This window comes from Oncorhynchus clarkii, chromosome 17, assembly GCF_045791955.1.
Source record: "Oncorhynchus clarkii lewisi isolate Uvic-CL-2024 chromosome 17, UVic_Ocla_1.0, whole genome shotgun sequence".
NCBI lineage: Eukaryota > Metazoa > Chordata > Actinopteri > Salmoniformes > Salmonidae > Oncorhynchus > Oncorhynchus clarkii.
The window spans coordinates 31,498,205-31,521,265 of NC_092163.1; the positions used below are offsets into that span (position 1 = coordinate 31,498,205).

Sequence of the window (23,061 nt, forward strand, 5' to 3'; positions counted from 1 at the left end):
GCTTCGATAATTGGGCATGTATGGTCTAGCCAGACCTGGGGTCAACTACTGTTTGAAATGCATTAGATGTGCTTGGTTTAGTGTGCCCATTGCAATGTGGAACCAACAGAAAAGTCCCAAAAGTGCAAAACCATCCACCTGGCACTACAGGCATGCTCAAGAAAGGGTTCAAAGTATTTCAAATAGTATTTGAACCCAGGTCTAGTCTGAGCTGCCACAGCAGCAGTTGGGGAACAGCCTAGAGTACTGTATTGGATGGAAGCCATGCATAATTTGTTTTATTATTGTACAATAGGCTATGCATTTTGACTGATAGGGGATGGTTCAGTCTTGTGGTTTTTATTGATAAGCCCTTTTGGGTTTCTGCTCAACATCTCCTCAACATGTGTGTCCTTTATCTCTCTATCTATTTCCTTTCCAACTGTTGTTGTACAAATATTTAGCCTGTTTATACCTTCCTTACTGTTTCTGCATTCAACAATACCTACCGAGTTGTTCGGCAAATTAATGACAAGTTGTCTTTAAGCAGACAAAAGCAAACTGGCACCCAGATTTTTTATTATACACTGAGTGTACAAAACATTAGGAACAGCTTCCTAATATTGTGTTGCACCCCCTTTTGCCCTCAGAAAAGCCTAAATTCGTTGGGGCACGGACTCTACAAGGTGTTGAACGCGTTCCACAGGGATGCTGGCCCATGTTAACTCCAATGCTTCCTACAGTTGTGTCAAGTTGGCTGGATGTCCTTTGGGTGGTGGGCCATTATTGATACAAACAGGAAACTGTTGTGTGAAAAACCCAACCGTTGCAGTTCTTGACACACTCAATTTTCTTGCCCATTTAAGTCTCAAGGCTTAAAAATAATTATTGAACCTGTCTCCTCCCCTTCATCTACATTGATTGAAGTGGATTTAACAGGTGACATAGGTAAGGAATTATAGCTTTCACCTGGATTCACCTGGCCAGTCTATGTCATGGAAAGAGCAGGTGGTTCCTAATGTATTATATAGAAAGGTAAAAATAACTTACAATCTTTTGGTGTGTGTGTTTGTCAGTGCACCTGGTGACTGCTCTGGAGAGTCCTAAGAGGAGAAAGGCCTTGAAGAAGCTGAAAGGGAGGCGCATCGCCGAACTGCTGCCCCTGGGCTATACCCTCCAGCGCCTAGCCAGTCTCCAGACAGATGCCAACCACAAGGTGTCCCAGGCTGCCAGCAACTGTCTCTGCAGAGCCGTGGGCTACAAGGCCTTCAGGACAAAGGTACGGACGAGGCCAATAGTGAAACTTTTAAGTCATTACCTGCTTGGTAACACTTTATATGACACCCAGTATCATGACACTGTTATGACACGGTTATAACACTGTCACGACACATATATTTAGACCTGTTGTGACATGTATTGCGTCATTTTAAGGCTGGTTATGACACCTACATAAGAGTGTTAAAACCCACAAAACCTTCCACACAAGGCAAAACATTCCATTACACCATAGCCTACGTGTCAACAGTATGTTTATTTTAGATGTATTTTTATTTTATTGACCATATTAAATTATCTTTGTAATTGCGCACACGTTGATGTCAGACATGCACCTACCCCAATGCTTTGCTGCTGATGACTGGGATTGAATGCAGGAGCATATTTTAGGAGTAGGACGAGACATTGTTCTTTCGACTGATGACTGATATAATGGCATGTATGTGACAGGCCTTTCTGGCTTATATGATTATGATGGTCATAATGCTCTTGTCATTGTCAAAAGTGTAATTTCTTAGTCCAAGTAAAGTGACACAGGATGGTCATAATGCTTCATGACAGAGTCAGAAAGTGTATTTTTTACAAGTTATTTCAAATACGATGACAAAAAATATAACTGTAAATAATTCATTTACATCAGTTGTAAATATATGGGCCATGACAGTGTTATGACCAATTATGACAGGTTATGACAAGTTATATCAGTTGTTATGACAAATTATGACAGGATTATGACCGTGTCATAACGTCTTATGGCCCTGGGTGTCAAGTACAAGTTACAAAAAGCATGTAAATGTTTATAAATCCTTCTTTGTTTAAAACCTCTGAAATGTAACTGCATATAATCTAAAATGTAATCTGCATAATCCCCAAAAGTAATTATTTATAATGAGAGGACCATAAACAATAACTAGTAATGGGCTCCTGAGTGGTACTGCGGTCTAAGGCACTGCATCTCAGTGCAAGAGAGATGTCCCTGGTTCGAATCCAGGCTGTATCACATCCGGCCATGATTGGGAATCCCATAGGGAGGCGCGCAATTGGCCCAGCGTCGTCCAGGTTTGGCCGGGGAAGGCCGTCATTGTAATGAGTTCTTAACTGACTTGCCTAGTTAAATAAAGGTTCAATTTAAAAAAGGTAAAATTGAAATATTCCAAGAAAGGCTCAATTGTCACCTTTCTGGTAAAAAAGAGTTATAAATTGTTGAGGTGTAGTCACTTTTTAGGACACAAGCTGCATGTACACAGAACAAATATGATAAAAATATGAAAATATGAAACTATTCAACAAAAGTCTATGAATAACACTGAAATAACTTATATGCTTTCTAAATGTAGTATAATCAAATTATAAAACCACTAACTATAAGATTTCACCTTCCTTATAACTGGAAAATACATATTTGTATGTTTAGTGTAAGAGAAAATGTGCATATTTTCTAAAGGTCTGTTTTGATCAAAATGTCTGCTCCCACCACTATGAACATCACACAGAGCTCTAGCTTCCTACCTTCTAGATTGGCTTCCTGAACTCATTAGGAACTAGCCTTTCATCTCATATCCTGTCCATCTATGACAAAGTGTTCTTTGTTTAGAATCTATTAATCATTTTAGATTAATAGCTATAAATCGATCTCTGAAAGTGCTATAGTGATGAAACCCCTCTCTCCTGCTGCGCTACGATGTAAGGATTGCAGGCATGTGCTTTATCAGTGGCCGTGACATAGGGTTCAGCCAGGAGTTGGTGGACAGTCGGAAGAGCGAAGGGAGGGACATCCCAGCTTCAAGTGGTTTCAAATGTCACATCTTACGTCACACAGGCGGACTAAATATACTACTGTGTTCATGGGAACCAGGGCTACGCAAACAATTTCGATCTACGGTGTCCACAGATCGATGTATAAGCAAAAATGTTGGTTGGAACTGGTACCAGAACCACACAGGTCTCCAGAACAGGGGACTTTATATCTAAGAGGATTTATTAAATGTTATAAATGCTAATGAATTGTAATGCTTATGAATGTTTTGTAAATAATGAAATACTAATTTCTTTACCTTTCTAAATTGTGTAATTATTCTCAAAGAATCCTGGGATCCATAAGAAACAAATCCATTACTGAAGGACAACACAAGCATCTCATCCTACTATTTAGTCTTTACTGTAGCTCTAGTCTAGATCCATCATCCCTCCCTCGGTTGGGATGGTATTTATTACAGTTGATTAAACTGAGACTCTGAGCAGCAGTGCATATCATTGTCATATGATGCTTTATTAGTGAAGTTCTTCTAGGACCGGTTTTGCAGACACAGACTAAGCCTTGTTCAGGAGTAAAAAGCATTCAGAATGGAGGTTCTCCATTGAAAGAGTTTTTTTAGTCGAGGACTAGGTTTAATCTGAGTCTGGGAAACTGGAACATAAAGTAGTTTATGTCCTTGTAATTGTATTATCCTCCTAGGCTATCGTCTACTACACGGAAACCCTGAGGGACAGCAATGTCCAGCTCCAGCAGGCTGCCTGTCTGGCCCTCAAGTGTCTCAAAGTGAGTCCTCTTGGTGTGTGATGTCTTTGTGCCGAAGCCACAGGGTTTCACAAGGAGACCAAACCCAAATCCCAGAATACACAGATGATCTCTCCTCTGTCTGCCCACATGTTGCCATTCGCCACTCTGCGTCAACACACCATCTTATCCTGGACACGAATGCTGTAGATTACCAGCCCGTTGGCTGCCAATGCTATAATCCTGTTTGTTTTGGCCTGGCAGTTCTCTCTACCACCCTATTTCATTGGGATTTTTTTGGTGACATATTTGAGGGAGCCACTCAAGTGGTAGACCTTTGGCCCTGCTTGAAAATAAAGACACCAAGCCAGCGTAAAGCTACAGGTGTTTGTTCTTGAGATGTGTTGTGGTTATGTTTTGAGGAGATGGCACCCTAGTGGTTTGGTTTATATAACACGCTTTGAACTTTGAACTCCTGTGTTTGGCAGGCGACTGAGAGTGTGGAGCAGGTGGCTGAGTTGTGGCGGTCGGCTGACGAGGACCTACGCAGCGCTGCTAGAGAGACTGTGCTATCATTTGGTAATCAGTCAGATGGTGTTTTCATTAACATGTTCATTTGCTTGCAATTACTTGATTACATAAATCATTTTAATAACTGTCCTGTGTTCAATTGGGCTAGATTTCTACCTAAGATGCATCATTTTCTGAATTCCTATATTGTGTTCTTGAGTGAATGATAAGAAACCTGGGCCTATATCACGAATCTTCTAAGTAAGAGTGCTAACGTAGGATCAGGTCCCCACAGTTATCCATTAGGATTTAAAAGGCAAAACTGATCTGAGGTCAACAATCGTACTCTTGAGACGCTTTACAAATGTGAGCCTTGATTTTTTTTGTAGACCTGATGCATTTTTTTCTTCTTTTAGGTAAAAAAGGTCACCTTGCATTCCAGCGAATGGACAAGATTTATTGTGAGTTGCAAGATGAAGCATATCAGAACTTGGATACTGAAATCACAATCCTTTAAGGTTGAGAGAAAAGTCATATGAATGTACCCCCCTCTCCCGGTTGGGCTGCCAAACTGCAGTGACTGGATCTGAGCCAGAGGAACATTTAGAATAGACCAGCAGCAAAACATAATGGGCCATAATCCATGTACATTCTCAAACTGTACAGATGTTGTACAAAGCAGTTGTCCTGACAGTGTATGGGGCCTTAAACAGTCGCCCGGCTTCATGTACAGGAAAACCTGTATAACCACTAGGTGCTCTGTATGATATAAAACACCTCAGATATTTATTCTATATTTTAGCAGTATCAATATGAAATGTACACAATACAAATAAAGTGGATACATGTACATATTTGCTTCGAACCAAGCATCTTTGTGTTGATAAATGTTTCTGGGGTGTGACCAAAGTTTCAACTGGCCGGAACATGTTGGGAAGCATTAATTGGACAGGTAACTCTACAAATAACGCCTTGCCAAGACAAGACCAGCAAAGATTTATTGAAAAATTAGCTGTAAAATCTCCCTTTGAACAAAATACTCACTCCCTGTGCATTACAGTGAAAAGCTCCATCTTTGTTTATTTACATCTATATGTAGAAATGACATTGGATGTAATTACTAGATATACCACACTGACAGGTGTGTAAAGGTATTAAAAATGAGCTAATTACAAGCCAAAAAAGATTAGAACAGAATGACTAACAAAGCCAAAATAACTATTTGCATTTACAAACCTCCCACATGTTGAATATATCCTATAAATAAAATTGGCAGCAACATTTTCATGAAAGAGCAAATCCAGACTGATGACCTAACCTCTTAATGGCAAACAATGTCATTTGCTACAACAACAGAACATAATATAATTAACTTAAGTTTCATTGTCAAAAGTTCTCAAAACCAGACCGGGCAAAATATAAACATTTTGTGTGGTCTGTGGTTCACTGGATAGCCAGCTGCAAAATGGTGAACTTTCCCTGATAGGTATCACACCGTGCTGGAGTTAAAAATAATCCCAAAACATTTTGATTAAGAGCTCATTATCTTGTCCAGCAGTTTCTTTATGGCCCAACTGAAAATAATCAATGTTAATATCCCTCCAGCAGCAGACAGCATTAGTGTACTGTACTTCACATTTCAATGACAAGTTACAAAACTTTATAAAAGCAAACTTTTGTCTTTTCAAATATTATGATTCTGTGAAATCTCAAAAATCTAATTATTATTTTCAGCAAATTTGTATTTTCATTTTTCGGTCTTGGGCATGGGGTTCTCGCCTTCGCAAATGCAGATAGTGGGCAACTGATAACACTTGGAAGTCGATATGAAGCCTAGAAGAACTGAGAAAACAAGGCCACAGCATCATGCTCAGTGTGATAACACCTTCAGAGGGTGAACTTTATTAAATGAAAAGCAGTAGTAGCATTTGAACTCTGCAGAAGTGACATACAGCACCTTCAGAAAGTATTCATACCCATTGACTTTTTACACATTTTGTTGTTACAGCACAAATAAAAATACATTAAAAATGTATTTTTTTAAGTGTCACTGGCCTACACACAATAGTAAAAATGTGCTTAACAAGTCATATACATTGCATGGACTGTATGCAATAATATTGTTTAACATGATTTTTTAATGACTACCTCATCTCTGTACCCCACACATACAGATCATTCTGTATGCGTATGGTCATTCAGTAAATAAATCATAAATCAACCAAAGACCAGGGAGGTTTTCCAATGCCTCGCAAAGGGAACCTATTGGTAGATCCCTTTCAGCATGGCGACGTTATTAATTACACGTCGAATGGTGTATCAATACGCCCAATCACTACAGAGATACGGGCAGCCTTCCTAAGTCAGGTTGACGGAGAGGAAGGAAACCGCTCAGGTATGTCTCCATGAGCCATTGACTTGAAGAGTTAAGAGTTTAATGGCTGTGATACAATTTTCTTCTATTTACTCCACAATACTAACCTAATTGAAGGAAGGAAGCCTGTACAGAATACAAATATTCCAAAACATCTGTCATGTTTGCAACAAGGCACTAAAAGTTTGCCTGCAAAAAATGTGGGGAAAGCAATTAACTGTTTGTCCTGAATACAAAGTGTAACGTTTGGGGCAAATCCAATACAACACATTAATGAGTAACATTCTCTATATTTTCAAGCATAGTGGTGGCTGCATCATGTTATGGGTATGCTTGTAATCGTTAAGGACTGGGGAGTTTTTCCCGATTAAAAATAAATGAAATGGAGCTAAGCACAGGCAAAATTCTAGAGGAAGACCTGGTTCAGTCTGCTTTCCACCAGACACTGGGAGATTAATTCACCTTTCAGCAGGACAATAACCTAAAACACAAGGCCAAATCTACACTGGAATAGCCTACCAGGAAGACAGTGAATGTTTCCGAGTGGCAGAGTTACAGTTCGGACTTGAATCTACTTGAAAATCTATGATGGTTGTCTAGCAATGATCAACTACTAACTTGAAAGCGCTTGAAGAATTTTGAAAATAATTATGGGCAAATATTGCACAATCCAGGTGTGGAAAGATCTTAGAGACTGACACAGAAAGACTCACAGCTGTAATTGCTGCCAACCGCACTTCTACAAAGTATTGACTCAGGGCTGTGAATACTTACGTAAATTAGATATTTCTGTATTTAATTAGGTAACATTTCTAAAAACATGTTCTAACTGTCATTATGGGGTATTGTGTATAGATGGGTGAGGTTTTATTTAATCCATTTTGAATTCAGGCTGTAATACAACAAAATGTGGAGTAAGTGAAGCGGTATGAATATTTTCTGAAGGCACTCTAGATAACAGATTCACATCACTCGCCTCCTCTTGACGTCCAAAGCTCAACAGGGAAGCAGGATTTTCATGTTCACCTTCCTGCTACTGTAACTTATACTGATAGTCAGCATTTTCACACCAACAACACATTTGATTTCTACCCTTTGGAAACTTTCAGATTTCTGTAATTAAAACATATGTATTAACACGACTTTTGAAAACTCTAAAAAAGGCAACCCATGCAAACGTTTAGATCCAATGAGGCCAGGGTAGGCGACATTCACTAAAAAACCAGGGGGAAAAGGCAGGGGTGGAGGGCAGTAGTGAGGAGGGTAGGGTAGGCTATTCTCTGGGAAGTGTACACATGCCCACACATTTAAAAGCAGTGGACTGGTGTATGCATGGGGGAGTAACCATATTTCAAACACCAGTCAATTCCTTTTAAATCCATTAAGAGACGTGAACAAGTGCATACTAAGGGTCGAGGGGATGAGAATCAGGATGAAGTCTATGTTTCTCCACATGGACAGTGTCAGGTGGGAGATTTTATTCACAGCCTAGATACATATTGTCCAGGATCCATCTGCGCATCACGTCACAGAGAATCCTCTTAGGTGCCCACAATGCTGGGGTCGTGTGCACAATCTGGTAGTGCGGAGTCATGGCAGTGGTACAGAAAACAGTTCCCCCAGCAGCTGTAGCAGATGAAAAACAGAGCTGCCAGGAACACTAAGGCACAAATGGTACATGGCTTCCTCTCCAGCAGGAAGCTGAGCAGGTAGAAGCCCATGAACATTGAGTGGTTGAACCATAAAGCCGGGTTCAGAGGTTTCGGGATGAGGAGAACCGGGAGCAACCACTGAAGGCAGTACATCGTCTTTGAGGGGAAGGCAAACACACACCAAGCTTAATCAGGTGGCCACAGGGCTGGGTGGAATGACACAGTGGGGTTTCCTAACCATCGCAGTTGTAACGTCGGAGCAGGTTGTAATCTGTTACCTTCAGGTCGGGCCTAAAAGGAGAGCATACAATTAATTAAAAAGGTGCAGAAACACAACACAAGCCATCAGTTTCTCTTTGACATGACAATGAAGAACGTTTAGCGTAGTGTAGCTATTGGTAGGGCTTAAAACGCTATAAAAAATTGACACAATTCTACAAAAAAATGCAGTAAAATCTGTTTTCACTTATTGTCAATAATGTGGTTGTCAAAACACATAGATTATTTGAAAACAATGTGGCAGTTATCACCCATGTCTAAAAATCCCAATACTGTTCGTTACGATATTTACGCAATATGAGTCCAAATGTAAAGCATGTGCTGTGCTAAGAGCGTTCAAATCTGTGGGAAAGCCCTTTTTGCAAAACCGGTGTCATCATATTTGCTCTTTGTGATGGGTATTCCTCAACTTATCAAAGTAAGATCGATGTGAAATTTGAAGTATGGGAAAGTCCTCAGGGTGTTGCATGGTCATCGGACGTCTTTTGACTGAAATATAAGGTGAAATGTTTTTTCCTTCGGCTTCAGATGTTTTCAGACACAAAACAAATAGCAGGTAACAAAGTATAACTTTGTAGCTACTTTTTGATGTATGGTTGTCAGGGATTGGTCCATGCCGTTCACTGAGGCAATGAGCCGGGTGAGAGGCAGTGTTGCACAGCATTGACCGTTTTGTGCCATCTGCAAATTTTGGGATTGATGGTTTTATTCTTTCAAGTAAAAACTACCAGAATTCAGTGGCTTGAAAATAATGAATTGAAAATAGGTCAAATCTCTCTTTCTGTGCAGCTGGCTAGCAGGCAGCCCACTGTTTCTTCTGAGCCTAGGCTAATTATTTGCTGGAAACATTGCAGTTTATCCTTCCTTCAAACTCATCAACACCAAAAATGACATTACAATGTAACCCAGCTAATGTGTTACAGCTAATACCTTTGAAGTAGGGCTGACCCCAATTCGTCAGTGATAGGCTGCTGGTAGACCGGGATTTTTTTTGTAGAGCCATAGCTAGATATATACTGTACAAGTGAAAAGTTTGGACATCAAAACTATGAAATAACACATATGCAATAATTTAGTAACAAAACAAAACTTAAAATATATTTTATATTTGAGATGCTTTAAAGTAGCAACTCTTTTCCTTGGTCAAAACGTGTTTAATTTAAGAAACCAGACAGGTGATTTGATGCCATTATTGACTTATGATTAACATTGATCTTTCTGCGACCTTTTTGACTTTTTCCGATAACTTGAAAATAAGATCTAATCAAAGTCCTACCCTCACGAAATTAAGTCTTGTGTTCCTGAGAAGATTCTCTACAACGAAGTAACGTAAACCAGAACTAGGCTGGACAATAGAATGACAATAGACAATAGAATGAGTCAAAACTCACCAAAGGCTTGAAAAATGGCCAAAGAACGTTGGCTGAGCTTGGAACACTAGCGCGAGGCCATAGAAATTGAATTGAAACAAACCGTCGCAGAGCCAGCCTCTGACTGAAGTGATGCTTAGAATTCCATTTCCCCTAAATGGCAGATTTTTTTTTTATCCCTTTCTATTTTACCACTACAATCTGTTCTTAGGATGAAACTGAAAAAAATAACTTGTGTAGAAAGTAAACAAACCGCACCTTGATGGTGTCAACTGAGCATGTCTGCGTAATGAGAAAGTAGGGAAAAAATTAAAACTCTAGACTCTTTCTGGTCTAGTGATCAACGACCACCGAGCTCGCTGCCCAGACTTACTTTATTACAAAGAGGAGATTGTCCTGACTAAAATGGTGTCTGACTTAAACTCTAAATATACACAGTGTGTTTCGTTTTTTTCTTTGTATTATATTTTACCAGATCTAATGTGTTATATTCTACTACAGCAATTTCACATTTCCAAAAACGTCAACATCAGAGTTTCCTTTCAAATGGTATCAAGAATATGCATATCCTTGCTTCAGGTCCTGAGCTAGACAGTTACATTTTTGTCAAAAATTGAAAAAAAGGGTCTGATCCTTAAAACCTCTTTGGGATAGGGGGCAGCATTTTCACTTTTGTATAAATAGCATGCCCAATTTCAACTTCCTGCTACTCATGCCAAGAATATAAGATATGCATATTATTAGTAGATTTGGATAGAAAACACTGAAGTTTCTAAAACAGTTTGAATCATGTCTGTTCCACAGATACTGCGTTTTGGAAATGCCAATGCCGGAATGATATTTGGTACTAATCGGTCAGCAGGGGTCGCTATTTTAAAAAGGCAACTGTAAGGGTCATATATTGAGTCATGAAGCAGGTAATACAGGGGTTATACTATTGGTATAGATGTCAACCACATTCAACTCATTGTTGTAAATACTTATGCTTCCAATAAAAAGTAAAGTAACTATTTTATTTAGAGACATTGAGAGGAAAATAAGTGAAATTATGTTATATTGGCCAAAATAATATGGGGTGGAGATTAATACAGTATTACATGATAATCTATATAGATGGCCTCCTAAAGATAGCAATTCTGTTTGTGATATAAGGAATATATGTCTATGGTTAGGTGTTGTATATATTTGGAGACATAAGAACCCAGACAACATTATGTTTACACGGAGTACCAAAGATTTATCTATACAATCCCGTATTTATTTCTGGCTGATAACTGAAGATATGGCTGACAAGGTTGATACAGTCTCTATAGAACCATCAATTTTAACAGACCACAAAGGGATCTCAATAAAGATAAATACGCATGGTTTGTCTACAAAAAAAAAAGTTATTAATGGTTACTGGAAAATGAACAAGACTTTACTGAAGAATGAAGTATTTAAGAAGGAAATAGCAGGAATTATTGCTAAACACTGGAATTGTGCCTGTGTCGTGAATACATTTGGGAGCTAATGAAATTTGATAAGGCTTTTGGCTATTTCAATGGGGAAAGAAATTGCTCGTGCCAAGAGAGAGAAAGAAAATGACATAAAGGGAATAATGGATTGTACTAAAAAAACTGAACTAACTAATCAGGAATTACTGGAGCTATCATCATTGCAAATGCAGTTAGACTGTATCTACGAGGAAAAGGCCCGGGGAGGGTTTGTAAGATCAAGAGGAAGACGGAAGGAAGAGGGAGAGAAAAATATTTATTTAATTTAGGAAAAAAAGGGCAGGCGAAAAGCCTTCCATATGTAAATTAATGATTAATAATATTTCCAATGAAAAGCCAAAAGAAATCTCTCAGCATGTTGCCCAGTTTTATCAGAATATGTATACATCAGCCCAGTCAACTTCCAATTAAGGATATTTTTTTAGACAACGTAGCAAACATTGCTAAGAGATAAACGACTGTATTAAAAGCCTTAAGGACAGACAATAGCTCCCCTGGAAATGATGGTTTAATAAGCGAGTTTTATAAATAATTTAATGATCAATTGATTCCTTTCATTCTTGCTATGTTCCAAGATCCAATAGAAAAAGGGGAGTTACCGGCTTCCTTAAAGCAAGGTGTTATTACTTTGATTCCCAAACCTAAGGATACTCTTTATATAGACAACTGGAGACCCATTAGCCTGTTTAATAATGATGGGAAATGATTTGCCCCTGTATTTGCTGAGGTTGAAACAAGGCTTGCATCATATAATTGATGAAGAACAATCTGGTTTTATGCATGGTCGACACATAAGTAATAACATCAGGTTGATCTTAGATATGATTGACTATAATGACCTCATCCTTGATGATAGTTCTCTTATGTTTGTTGATTTTTATAACGCTTTTGACACTGTAGAACTTGAGTTTATGTTCAAAGCAATATGTTTTTTGGGGTTTGGTGACTTTTTTTAAAAAAGCAGTCCAAACTTTAAATAGTGGTTGTACTAGCTCTGTAAAATTAGCTCACAGGACATCCCAAAGATTTGATATTGGCCGTGGCATTAGGCAGGGCTGCCCAATTGGTCCATTTTTATTGGTTACTCAAATTATGGCTCTTCATATCAAGAAAGGGAATTTTCAAGGTGTTTCAGCACTTGGCAATGAATTTAAACTATGTCAACTAGCTGATGATACCACCATATTTTTAAGAGACCGGAATGAGGTTTCTAAAGCAGTTTCCTGTATCGAAGACTTTTTCTTAGTTTCGGGTTTGAAATTTAATATCAATAAGTCATTCTTAGTTCCACTCAAGGATTGTGTTGTACAGGAAGTAAATGGTATCCCAATTAAAGATAAGGATACTTATCTTGGAATTGTTATATGCAAGGATGAAAAACAAAGGAGGGAATTAAACTACAACCCCATTATTGAGAAAACAAAGAAGAAATTGAACCTCTGGTTGCTGAGAGATATTTTGTTATACGGTCAGGTTTTATTGTCCAAAGCTGAAGGGTTATCCAGATCAGTTTATGTCTCGTTATCACTTGAATTATCCCCTAAAATTGTAAAGGATTTAGATAAGATTCTTTATAATTTTATTTGGAGGAACAAGCCTCACTATCTATGAAAAATATAATTAACCAATTATGAAAAAAAAGAGACTTATTTTTAAATACTTTATATGGAACAACAAAAAATTGAGAATACAATTATTTTGGTTGGTCAGTTACTGAATGAGGATGGATATCTACTGTCATATGGGGAATTTCTTGATAAGTTTAAAATTCCAATAACCCCGAAAGAATATGCAATTGTTTTTGATGGAAGTAACAGACTTACATGAAAATATATTCATTGGCAATATTAACATTGAAGATAAATGTAGTAATAAACAGATTAGGAATATTATTTGTGATACTACAATTCCCTCAGCAAGATTATTTTGGTCAAATATCTATGGTGATATACAATGGGGGAAAGCATGGACAATTGCTAACACATATTGTATCAGTAGCAGGGTAAAGGAAGTTTAATTTAAAATGTTACATAGAATTTATCCTGTGAAACATGTTTTGGAAAGATTCAAGCTGAATATTGACTATAAACGTGATTTCTGTGGAATGGAGAAGGAGACCATTTTGCATTTGTTTTTTGCCTGTATTTATAGTAGAATTTTTGGGATTGACATACAGAATTTTGTTACAAAAAATAGGGCCCACTGTACTATTTAATGGTTTTGAAATGATTTATTTAAATTCTGACAGATAAAGATGTAGTATATTTAATTCAACTGCTAATAATACTAAGTAAATGTCATATTCACAAATGCAAATGGTCTAATTCAAAACCGAACTTTTTCACTTTATAAATTAATTTAAAACAATATGGCACTACTTTATCTAAAATGAAACACAAAAAAGGCAATTAAAACATGTATTATTAATGAATATGATTTGTTTGTTTAGGATTAATGGCAATGTAAATAGTTTGTATGTATGCTTGTTTACATGTGACTATTTTGTTGACTCGTTTGTTGATATTTGTTAATAAAATAAACCTATCCATTTGGTTTGCAACTCATTGAAGCTGTGCAGCATTCGCTCAATTAGAAGGAACAGATTGACACATATCAAATGGCCTAGCAGACATTTTTTTTATTTGACCTTTAACTAGGCAAGTCAGTTAAGAACAAATTCTTATTTTCAATGACGGCCTAGGAACAGTGGGTTAACTGCCTTATTCAGGGGCAGAACGACTGTTTTTTACCTTGTCAGCTCGGGGATTCGATGATCGAATAGTTAGTTACAAGTCCAATGCTCTAACCACTAGGCTACCTGCCATAACATTAAATCGAAAATAAAATAATAATTTAAAAATATGTCTTCTAGCTGTTTAAAATCGGCCACATCTTGAAAAATAGGACACGACATGTTTTGTTTAGGTTTACACCCTTTTATGAAAAAAATATATATATGGTTAACCATGACCAGAAAGCTATGCGCCAGCCAAACGTTATCATACATTACACTGTTTGTCACCACAAAGTTCAGCCAGGCGAAAAGTGAGCTGACGTTACCACACCAAGTAGCAGTAAGAGATTACTTGAGGTAAATCTACTAAATTAACGTGGGCTCATTGCCAGCAATAGCAAAACAGGCTTTGTGACGCAGAACAATAGGCTAGGAATAGAACACTCGGAAGATTGGTGCCACGGTGCTATATAACCAATAGGAGCTGGCAGGGTGAAAAATGCCCTAAAATAAGGCAGCTGGGACATACGGTAATATTATTTAACTGGACTCCACGGCGGATGCAATTAACGAGTTTTTAAATCTGAAAAAAAAGTCGTTAATTTAATGTCCAGCCTAACAGAACCATAGATTCACTTAGTCCCCTTCACCCAGCTGCTTTAGCAAGTTTGTTGCAACATTGCTAATCAAGCTCCGAATCAGTCTATTTGCTTGTTAGTTAATAGAAACAAAGGATCACATGCACACAATTGTCTTATTTAATAGCTAGCTAGTAAAATGTCCCTGCAAATGCAAAAATAGCTACGCTAGTCTGCTAATACGTAGGGTCGAAGTGACTTAACATAGCTACTACTAGCAGTTAGCTAAAGCGGATTTGGTTAGCTAAGATCCAGGACAACAAATTGTATTTTTTTTGCATTCAAGGCCGGTTAACTATGGTGGGATTGATTTGGCTGACTAGCTAGCTACAGTCAGTAACGCTAACGTTGGCTAAAACAATAAAACATGTAGTCAACGTTATGTTTGCTTGTTAATAATTAGCTGGCTGGCTAGTGAGACACTAGCTACTTGCTTGCATAGCAAGAGTCAATAATATGTCACATTGAATCATACATACAAGTTAGTGTTAATAGCTAGCTAAGTATTTGCATAAACGCTTTAAAGAATAAAACTAGACCTGCCAATTTCCAGGTTCATTCTTGCTCGAGCACACTACTCGACTCCATTGCTGCTGCATTAAGAGTAGACGATGGTCCGTACTATGATGGATACTTGGGACTTCCCTACACCCCCCCATTGCAGTTTAAAATGGTTACGCTTCGAACACACGTTCCGTGTTTTACGCGTAATAGTAAGCGGCATCATCTGGATAAGTATGCAACAAAAGTTCAACATTCACACCGAACACAATGCATCTGCAACGTTTCAGTGGAAATTAATGTAATTCTGGTGTACCAAAATGCCAGACACTGTCGGTGATTTCGAAATATTAGGATATAGGGACGTCCCAAGGATACCAGATAGCACTGACCCCTAGACGACTGCGTAGCCACCAGCGGTTGTCACTAGATAACACAGCCACAAATTCAAAATTATGGCGAAACATCGCACATTTCTGCAATTTATCTTCTTACATTTTTTTTTTTAAGACCAAAAATTAAAAAAATTTAAAGCCAATTTTGACTTTGTACTTGTGGAATCTGACTTTGTGGCTGTGTTGACTAGTGATGACCCAGTCTGACGTAGCTTCAGTATTTCCATTGCAGGACTCTAAGAAATATACCTAACAAAAATATAAACGCAACAATTTAAACGAGTTTACTGAGTTACAGTTCATATAAGGAAAACAGTCAATAGAAATTAAGGCCCTAATCTATGGATTTCACGAGTGGGCAGGGGCGCAGTCTGGGCTGAGAGGGCATAGGCCCACCCACTGAGGAGCCAGGCCCAGCCAATCAGACTGAGTTTTTACTCCACAAAAAAGGGCTTTATTACAGACAGAAATACTCCTCAGTTTCATCAGCTGCCCGGATGGCTGGTCTCAGACAATCCCACAATTGAAGAAGCCTGATGTGGAGGTTCTGGGCTGGTGAAGATACACGTGGTCTGCGGTTGTCGGGCCGGTTGGACATACTGCCAAATTCTCTAAAATGACGGAGGCGGCATATGGTAGAGAAATTAACATTAGATTCTCTGGAAACAGTTCTGGTGGACATTCCTGCAGTCAGCATGCCAATTGCACGCTCCCTCAAAACTTGAGACAACTGTGGCATTGTGTTGTGTGACAAAACTGCACATTTTAAAGTGGCCTTTTATTGTCCCCAGGTGCTCCTGTTTAGTGATCATGCTGTTTAATCTGCTTCTTGATATGCCACACCTGTCAGGTGGATGGATTATATCGGTATATCGATTGTATGTCATCAATGACATCCAAAGCTTAGTTTGATCATGTGCTTTTTCAAACCGTGTTACAAAATGCGAGCTCCCACTGATTTCTCCGCGGTTCCGAAGCTTTCTTTGATTCCAAGCTGCCTACAAACACCGACCTCTACTAGACACCGTACTTACAAATATACACCGAACAAACATAAATGCAACATGTAAAGTGTTGGTCCCATGTTTCATGAGCTGAAATAAATGATCACCGAAATTTTCCAATAGCACAAAAAGCTTATTTCTCTCAAATGTTGTGCACAAAATTCACCTTACCTCATGTTTCAGCATGATAATGCATGGCCCCATGTAGTAAGTTGAAAATGTCCCAGATCTTCCATGGCCTGCATATTCAGGCAATCTATGAGGAACTCAAACTGCTCCTTGGTGATCTGATTACCGCCTTCCCTCCAAAGGGTCTTGATAGGCTACAAAAATAAAATACAATAAATTGTTAAAACATACACTCCTACAAACTTTTTTAGGTTAAAAGACTATAAGAGCACCATATAGAATTTAGGAACAGCATTAGAATGTTTTTTTTATTGACTGACTTCGCAAGATAGAAGTGCACAGATAAAATCCCAGACTTGACACAGGAGACAACACAGGACAAGTACAATGATACAATCTCAGCCTTTACCATGCATGCCTTACAAAAAAAATGATACAAATGTAACAACTTGCCATCTTGGTAAGGTTCCCGTTGTTGATGTAATTTGCCTCTTGCAGGAACTCCTCTGCAACAGCAATTAGATTGCTGGCCATCTCTTCATCAATCAAATGACCGCTTGCCCACCGAAGGCTCCGCAACATGGTCTCTAGCCTGAAAAATAGACCGCAGACCCGATTGGCCCAGTGACATTTTATTTTTATGTAGCTAACAACCCCTAAAGTGTGTTCTTGTCTAAACTGTGCCAACTTGCAGAGACTCTGACCTATGATGACAATTGTGCATTGACAGGCGATGCAGTTTTAACTAGCTACAAATACAAACTAGCTGGAAAAAATGGTTCTTTGTACAGACATCGCATAATTATAAATCCACAGATGGCTCGGAATGTTGATATTGGGCTGATAAGCATCAAAAACAACAGAGTCAACCACTGAGAGCAAAAATTAGAGGTCACAATGCAGACGTAGTCAAGATAGTAGAAACAACAACAACAGTTTGTCACATTGAAATTATTCTTCAATATCTCTCAAAACAGACATGCATCTTCAACAGCTTCCTCTCTGTTACTCTTGTACCGCCACGTACTGTGAGACTCCATCACTAAGTAACTGTATGACTGTGCTCCTTAAAAACAAGGCACACAATGGCTAACAGTCAATGGTATACATAGAAGCCTCAATCATGCTAGTTCATTTAGCTGTGCTGATCATTTGTATCATTGTCATCGGTTTACAAACGATTGAGTTATCACAGGTCGGTTTTCAAAGGTATCAGGATGAATCAACTTCATAAATGTTTTGTGTCCTCGTTTAAGGGCATATAGACACTTTCAAGTCAAAACAAACAGGAATGTTTGGAATATACAGTGTGGTGATTACCTTGAAGATGATGCAATTGTGATAACATTACTTCTTTTGTGGTCTTTGTGTGTAAAATGTGAAGCTGACATCATGTTAACGATCATTCAATTGTCAAACTTCAAAATATCAATATTGCATTAACCGTAATATGATCTTGTGAGCATTATTGTGATGCCACCCACATTTATCTTTTGATTTACTTTCATTCATGAACCTTGAGTGAGAAGTAGCCTGGTCCCAGATCTGTTTGTACTATCATGTCAACTCCTTGTCATCTTTGGCATGACAAAAAGTGGCAAGGAGTGGCATGATGGCAAAAACAGACTGGTACCCAGGCTAAGTGGAAAGGTATTGTAGTGTATTCCAGTTGTGCATATGTGAAATGTATGTATTCACGTGTAATAACTGGACATTCAACGGAGCCTCTCTTTAAAACTTCTTAAGGCTAGGGGGCAGTATTCGGACGTTCGGATGACTGACGTGCCCAAAGTAAACTGCCTGTTACTCAAGCCCAGAAGCTAGGATATGCATATAATTGGCAACATTGGATTGGAAAACACTCTGATGTTTCTAAAACTGTTAAAATAATGTATGTGAGTATAACAGAACTGATATGGCAGGCGAAAACCCGAGGAGAATCCATACAGAATTAATTTTTTGAGGTCACCACCCATTCAAATGCTTGTCTATGGGATATTCAAAGGAATTCCTCCCAGATTGCAGTTCCTATGGCTTCCACTAGATGTCAACAGTTTTTAGAAAGGCTTTCAGGCTTGTTTTTAGAAAAATGAGTTAATAATTTTAGTTTTTCAAGGTGGCTCTCATTTTGGACTGTAGTCTTGTGGCACGCGTGGATGCGGGCGCGCACTTCGTTATTTATCTCCGGTATTGAACATATGTATGTATGTATGTAATGTCTTCCTAGCGCCATAAAATACCGCTATGAATTACCATTTTTTTCTAAGGCGTCAAACTGCCGATGCGTTCACGTCACATTCATGTCACGTGACACATACACGTCATGTAGACGTAGTGTTCGCGTCGTGTAACGTCACGTGTCAGTTTGCTTGTAAGTTTATTATGAAAGATCTTACCATGAACGCCTTAAAAACGTCTACATGTACAAAAAAAAATGGCATTGCCAGAGTAATCTAATCAATTTCATTTGTCAATTTAGCTAAAATAGGCATATCACCTCAATACAAAAATTATTAGGCTAGTTGATATTTCAGCCAGCCACCATTACTGTGTAGATATGCTTATTTCTCACATCAATACAGACACAAGGGCTTCTTTGTTGGAGGTAGCCCTATTCAGAAATAAGGGATAGTCAAGGTCTCTAGTGGCACATTCAAAACAACTCGGAAATCGTCAATCTCTGACTTCCGACTTCTGTGCGTTCAAGACAACAGGGAACTCGGAAAAAAACAAACTCAGACTGGGATTTCATTTTTTGGAACGGTCATCCAACGGTCATCCAGAAACTCTGGCATCTTTCTCTGACCTGAAAATCACTGATATCATGATTTGACCTCGTCCCCCCCTACCGCAAAATACCAAAAAGATAGAATCGTATGGGTCTATGCATAGACCAAACAGTTTAACAGATAAATACTTTTTAATTAATTTCAGTGCAGTTGCATTCTTATGCATAACTTTAGCCTAAACAGAACCGAAAACACCCCAGCCTGTTTTGATCACAGGTCAGGATGAAGCTTGAACACTTCAGCTGTTTGTCATCGATTTAACCTACAATCGCCTACAGATTTGATACACATGAAGACCTATATTTAATCTGGATTTGACAAAAAACAGCCTGACTTGGATCCAGGGCCCTCATTTATCAATGTTGCTTAGAAAAGCTTCTAAATGAACTCTTACGAAGAAAATTTAGAATGTTCGCAAGTACAAAAAAGTTAGTATTTATCAATTGCTCATACGCTTGATTTACACACACCTGTAAGTATTTTGCCTTGATAAATCAGACACGTTCTGAAACACTGTGCTAGTGCACGTGAAGTCTCATTTACATAAAGAACTGCCCTACATGACTATTTATGTTCACAAACCTTCCCTTAAAGCTGCAAGAAATGTCACTAATTTCTATCCGCCAACATGGAGAAATCAAAGAAAAAAAATTGGACGCAAAAATATAACTTTTGATCACTGAAGTGGAAGCAAACACAAGCCATACTTTCTGCAGTCCTCGGCAATGGCATTACAAATAAGTTAAAAAAAATATTGCTTGGGAGCAGGTTAGAGCTGTGGTAATTTAACAGTTAATGAAATTAAAAATAAATGGTTTGATTTGAAAACATATGCAAAAAAATATATGATCCACAAAAGGGACATAAGTGCAACAGGAAGAGGGCAGAGTGACTCTTCACTGTCTGCTATGGACCAGCGCATTGGCAGCATAACTGGAGAGACTTGTGTCTGGCATCATTTGTGATGGTGATACTGAGGACCCTCTCCCAGACCCTGAAGGAATACCAGACAACAAGTGATGGTAAGTCAAGCTTTATTTTTGCAACCATATTCAGACATGGGCCACATCTACATATTTGTTATATGTAACAAAATAAATATAACAAAACATGAAGTCTTCACAGAGGTGGCTGATTTGCCTGACCCCTCAGCCATTTCCAGGCCTACAAGGGTGTCCTCGTTGGTGAGCGCTCCAGCTGCTTTGGCTGACGCAGTCCTGAAACAACAAGAAGAGATCAACACATCAATTCTCAGATTCAAACAGCAACTGCTGGAGAGAGAAACAATAATTGAAAGAACTTGTTTGTGTCAAAACATGTGAGACAAATTCTGGTGCAATGTAAACGTGTTTTCCTTGACGATTTGATTATATTTGGAAGAACAGATACCTAAAACCGTATGATATTGACTCTTGTGGAGCACACTGCAAGCCTTGACAATGTAGCAAACCTAAAAAGGAATTTTCACATTGTATTACATTCACATAATGGCATTTGAAGGAATGTCATTTGCGGAAAGCCTTGCTAGGCTGGTATTGCTGTCCCAGACAAGAACAGCCAACGCCATTTCAGCAGGCCTATGGTGCGCTCCACTGTTCTTATGCATGCGTGGGCTTGGTTGTACGTTGGTTTGAGGGGTTTGTGAGGGGAGTCATCAGCCATGTTTTTAATGGGTAGCCCCGGCCTCCTGCAGTTATGAACACAACATTTAGTTTCCCAGTAGAGGTCTAACATGGCAAATGAAACCTTGCAAATGAAATGTGTTGCTTACCAATAAGCCATCCATCCTCAACAGCTCCTTCCTGGAGGTGAAGGCCAACTGAACTGTTCTGCACAATGAATGAATTGTCCCCCACCTGGCCGTTTGGCCACTACATTCAACAAAGCCAAATGTGAATCACAGATGACCTGCACATTGACAGAATGGAAACCTTTAGTTTTGACTAAGTTGAATTTGTTCAGTGGTGCTTTATTGTGATGTGGTTGCATTCAATTTCTCCAATGACATTGGGAAATCCAGCTATGGAAATCCCTTTTCACTCTGGCCTGTTGCACGGAAACTGTATATATTGTGGAGTCAATTAAATAATGCCATGAGGACTGCAGCCAATATTCGGCTCATGGTTGGTTTTAAAATGCCAGACCGATCCGCATTCTCCCGTTAGAATGTTCCAGTGGCTAAAACTCCCAGGGTGGAGAAGACGTTGGTATGCACTGGGGCGTTTCGTCTCCCTTTCTAATACTGGTTAGAGTTGGTTACAGAGACACAACAAAATATGCCTTGAAAACAAAATCTAATAGGTCAAGCGTCGCACTCAGCAAAGAAATCTGCATGCTCATTGAAAATACACTCCCTGCATAATGGGGCTTGTGCCAGATCCTCCAGCAATGTAAGATTTGCCATTTTGGACAAGTCACAATGCCTCAGTGTTGCCTTTTATATTATTTAACTGGTTTAACTAAATTGCCTCCAACCTTACATTCCACTCTTTCTAATTAACTTTATTCAATTAGGCTTAAATGGTTTCATGTTTATGTATTCGATAGCACCCTAAGAAAACTATTAGTAGCTTAAGTGTCTATAAAAGAAAAATTTACTATTTATGTATTAACTTTTTTCGTCATAGTTTATGATTTGGGTCCAGTATATCAATCCTTTCTCCATTCGGTGGATGGAATTTCATTAGCAGTTTGACTTTTCTACCACATGGTCAGAGGTCCGCTTAAATTTTTACACACATTCTCAAGTATAAGTACAAATGGATACATCCCACTTTGCTTAGAAATGATCGCACGCATGGTTTACGAACATTTCTATTCGTATGCAACGTTAATAAAGGAGGGCCCTGACTTTTCCCCACGTCATATTTGTTACCGATCAGGCTAATGTATTCCTATTAATGTTACTTGCCATCTTCTGCTTTTTATGAATAAATAGACATTGGGGTAAAAAAAAAAATGTATATTTTAATGACCCCCCTCCACACATTGTTACTTACCTTGCTGATCCCAAAGTCATTCAATTTCCACTCCATTCATATGCAAATACATTTGATTCATACACTGGCTTGTCTGTCTGGGATGTTTTCACTTTAAACAGGCCTTCCCTTATCTACACAGAAATAATATTATGATTTTATTTTTTACAAATCATAGCTACAACAATGAATAATATTGAGCTAACAAATAATAAATTACAATTTACAATAAACACCTCATGAAACACCTGTGAATACCAAGCTGGCAATATTTTAAATTTAAATAAAAAATATGTATTTTTTTTGGTACGTGTGTCCGTTTACTTTCACAGATTTTTTTGCACACTCACATGGCAATCAGACTGAAATACTGAATTCTGGCGTGTGGAATGGAGAGGAGGTGGGTGCTGTGTGGATGGGAGATTCAGCCTGTCACTTGTTTTCAACAGGCAGTCAGT

General features: G+C 38.5%; 2 protein-coding genes across 8 annotated transcripts in view; one reads left to right on the top strand and one right to left on the bottom strand.

Annotated features, from left to right (window-relative positions):
* LOC139370695 (RIPOR family member 3) overlaps positions 1–5,116 on the top strand; it is a 65,882-nt gene extending 60,766 nt beyond the window's left edge. For all 6 annotated transcript variants that reach the window (XM_071110325.1, XM_071110326.1, XM_071110331.1 and 3 more), the window contains 4 exons: positions 1,056–1,258; positions 3,713–3,796; positions 4,243–4,333; positions 4,681–5,116. In XM_071110325.1, coding sequence (XP_070966426.1) covers positions 1,056–1,258; positions 3,713–3,796; positions 4,243–4,333; positions 4,681–4,781 — 479 coding nt within the window. In that variant the 3' untranslated portion in view covers positions 4,782–5,116. The remainder of the gene's footprint in view (positions 1–1,055; positions 1,259–3,712; positions 3,797–4,242; positions 4,334–4,680) is intronic.
* Positions 5,117–6,477: 1,361 nt separating this feature from the next.
* LOC139370697 (bladder cancer associated protein) lies at positions 6,478–15,450 on the bottom strand. 2 transcript variants are annotated; one of them, XM_071110335.1, is made up of 2 exons: positions 15,351–15,450; positions 6,478–8,581 (listed from the first exon to the last, which is right to left on the bottom strand). In XM_071110335.1, exon 2 carries the CDS (start codon positions 8,441–8,443, stop codon positions 8,180–8,182), a length of 264 nt encoding a protein of 87 aa, XP_070966436.1. In that variant the 5' UTR covers positions 8,444–8,581; positions 15,351–15,450; the 3' UTR covers positions 6,478–8,179. The 2 variants fall into 2 exon arrangements, with proteins under 2 accessions (XP_070966436.1, XP_070966435.1); XM_071110334.1 differs by having other exon boundaries at positions 15,347–15,450.
* Positions 15,451–23,061: the final 7,611 nt, after the last annotated feature.

Coding starts and splice junctions, on each gene's coding strand:
- LOC139370697 (XM_071110335.1), bottom strand. CDS start 8,443: ATGTACTGCCTTCAGTGGTTGCTCCCGGTTCTCCTCATCCCGAAACCT.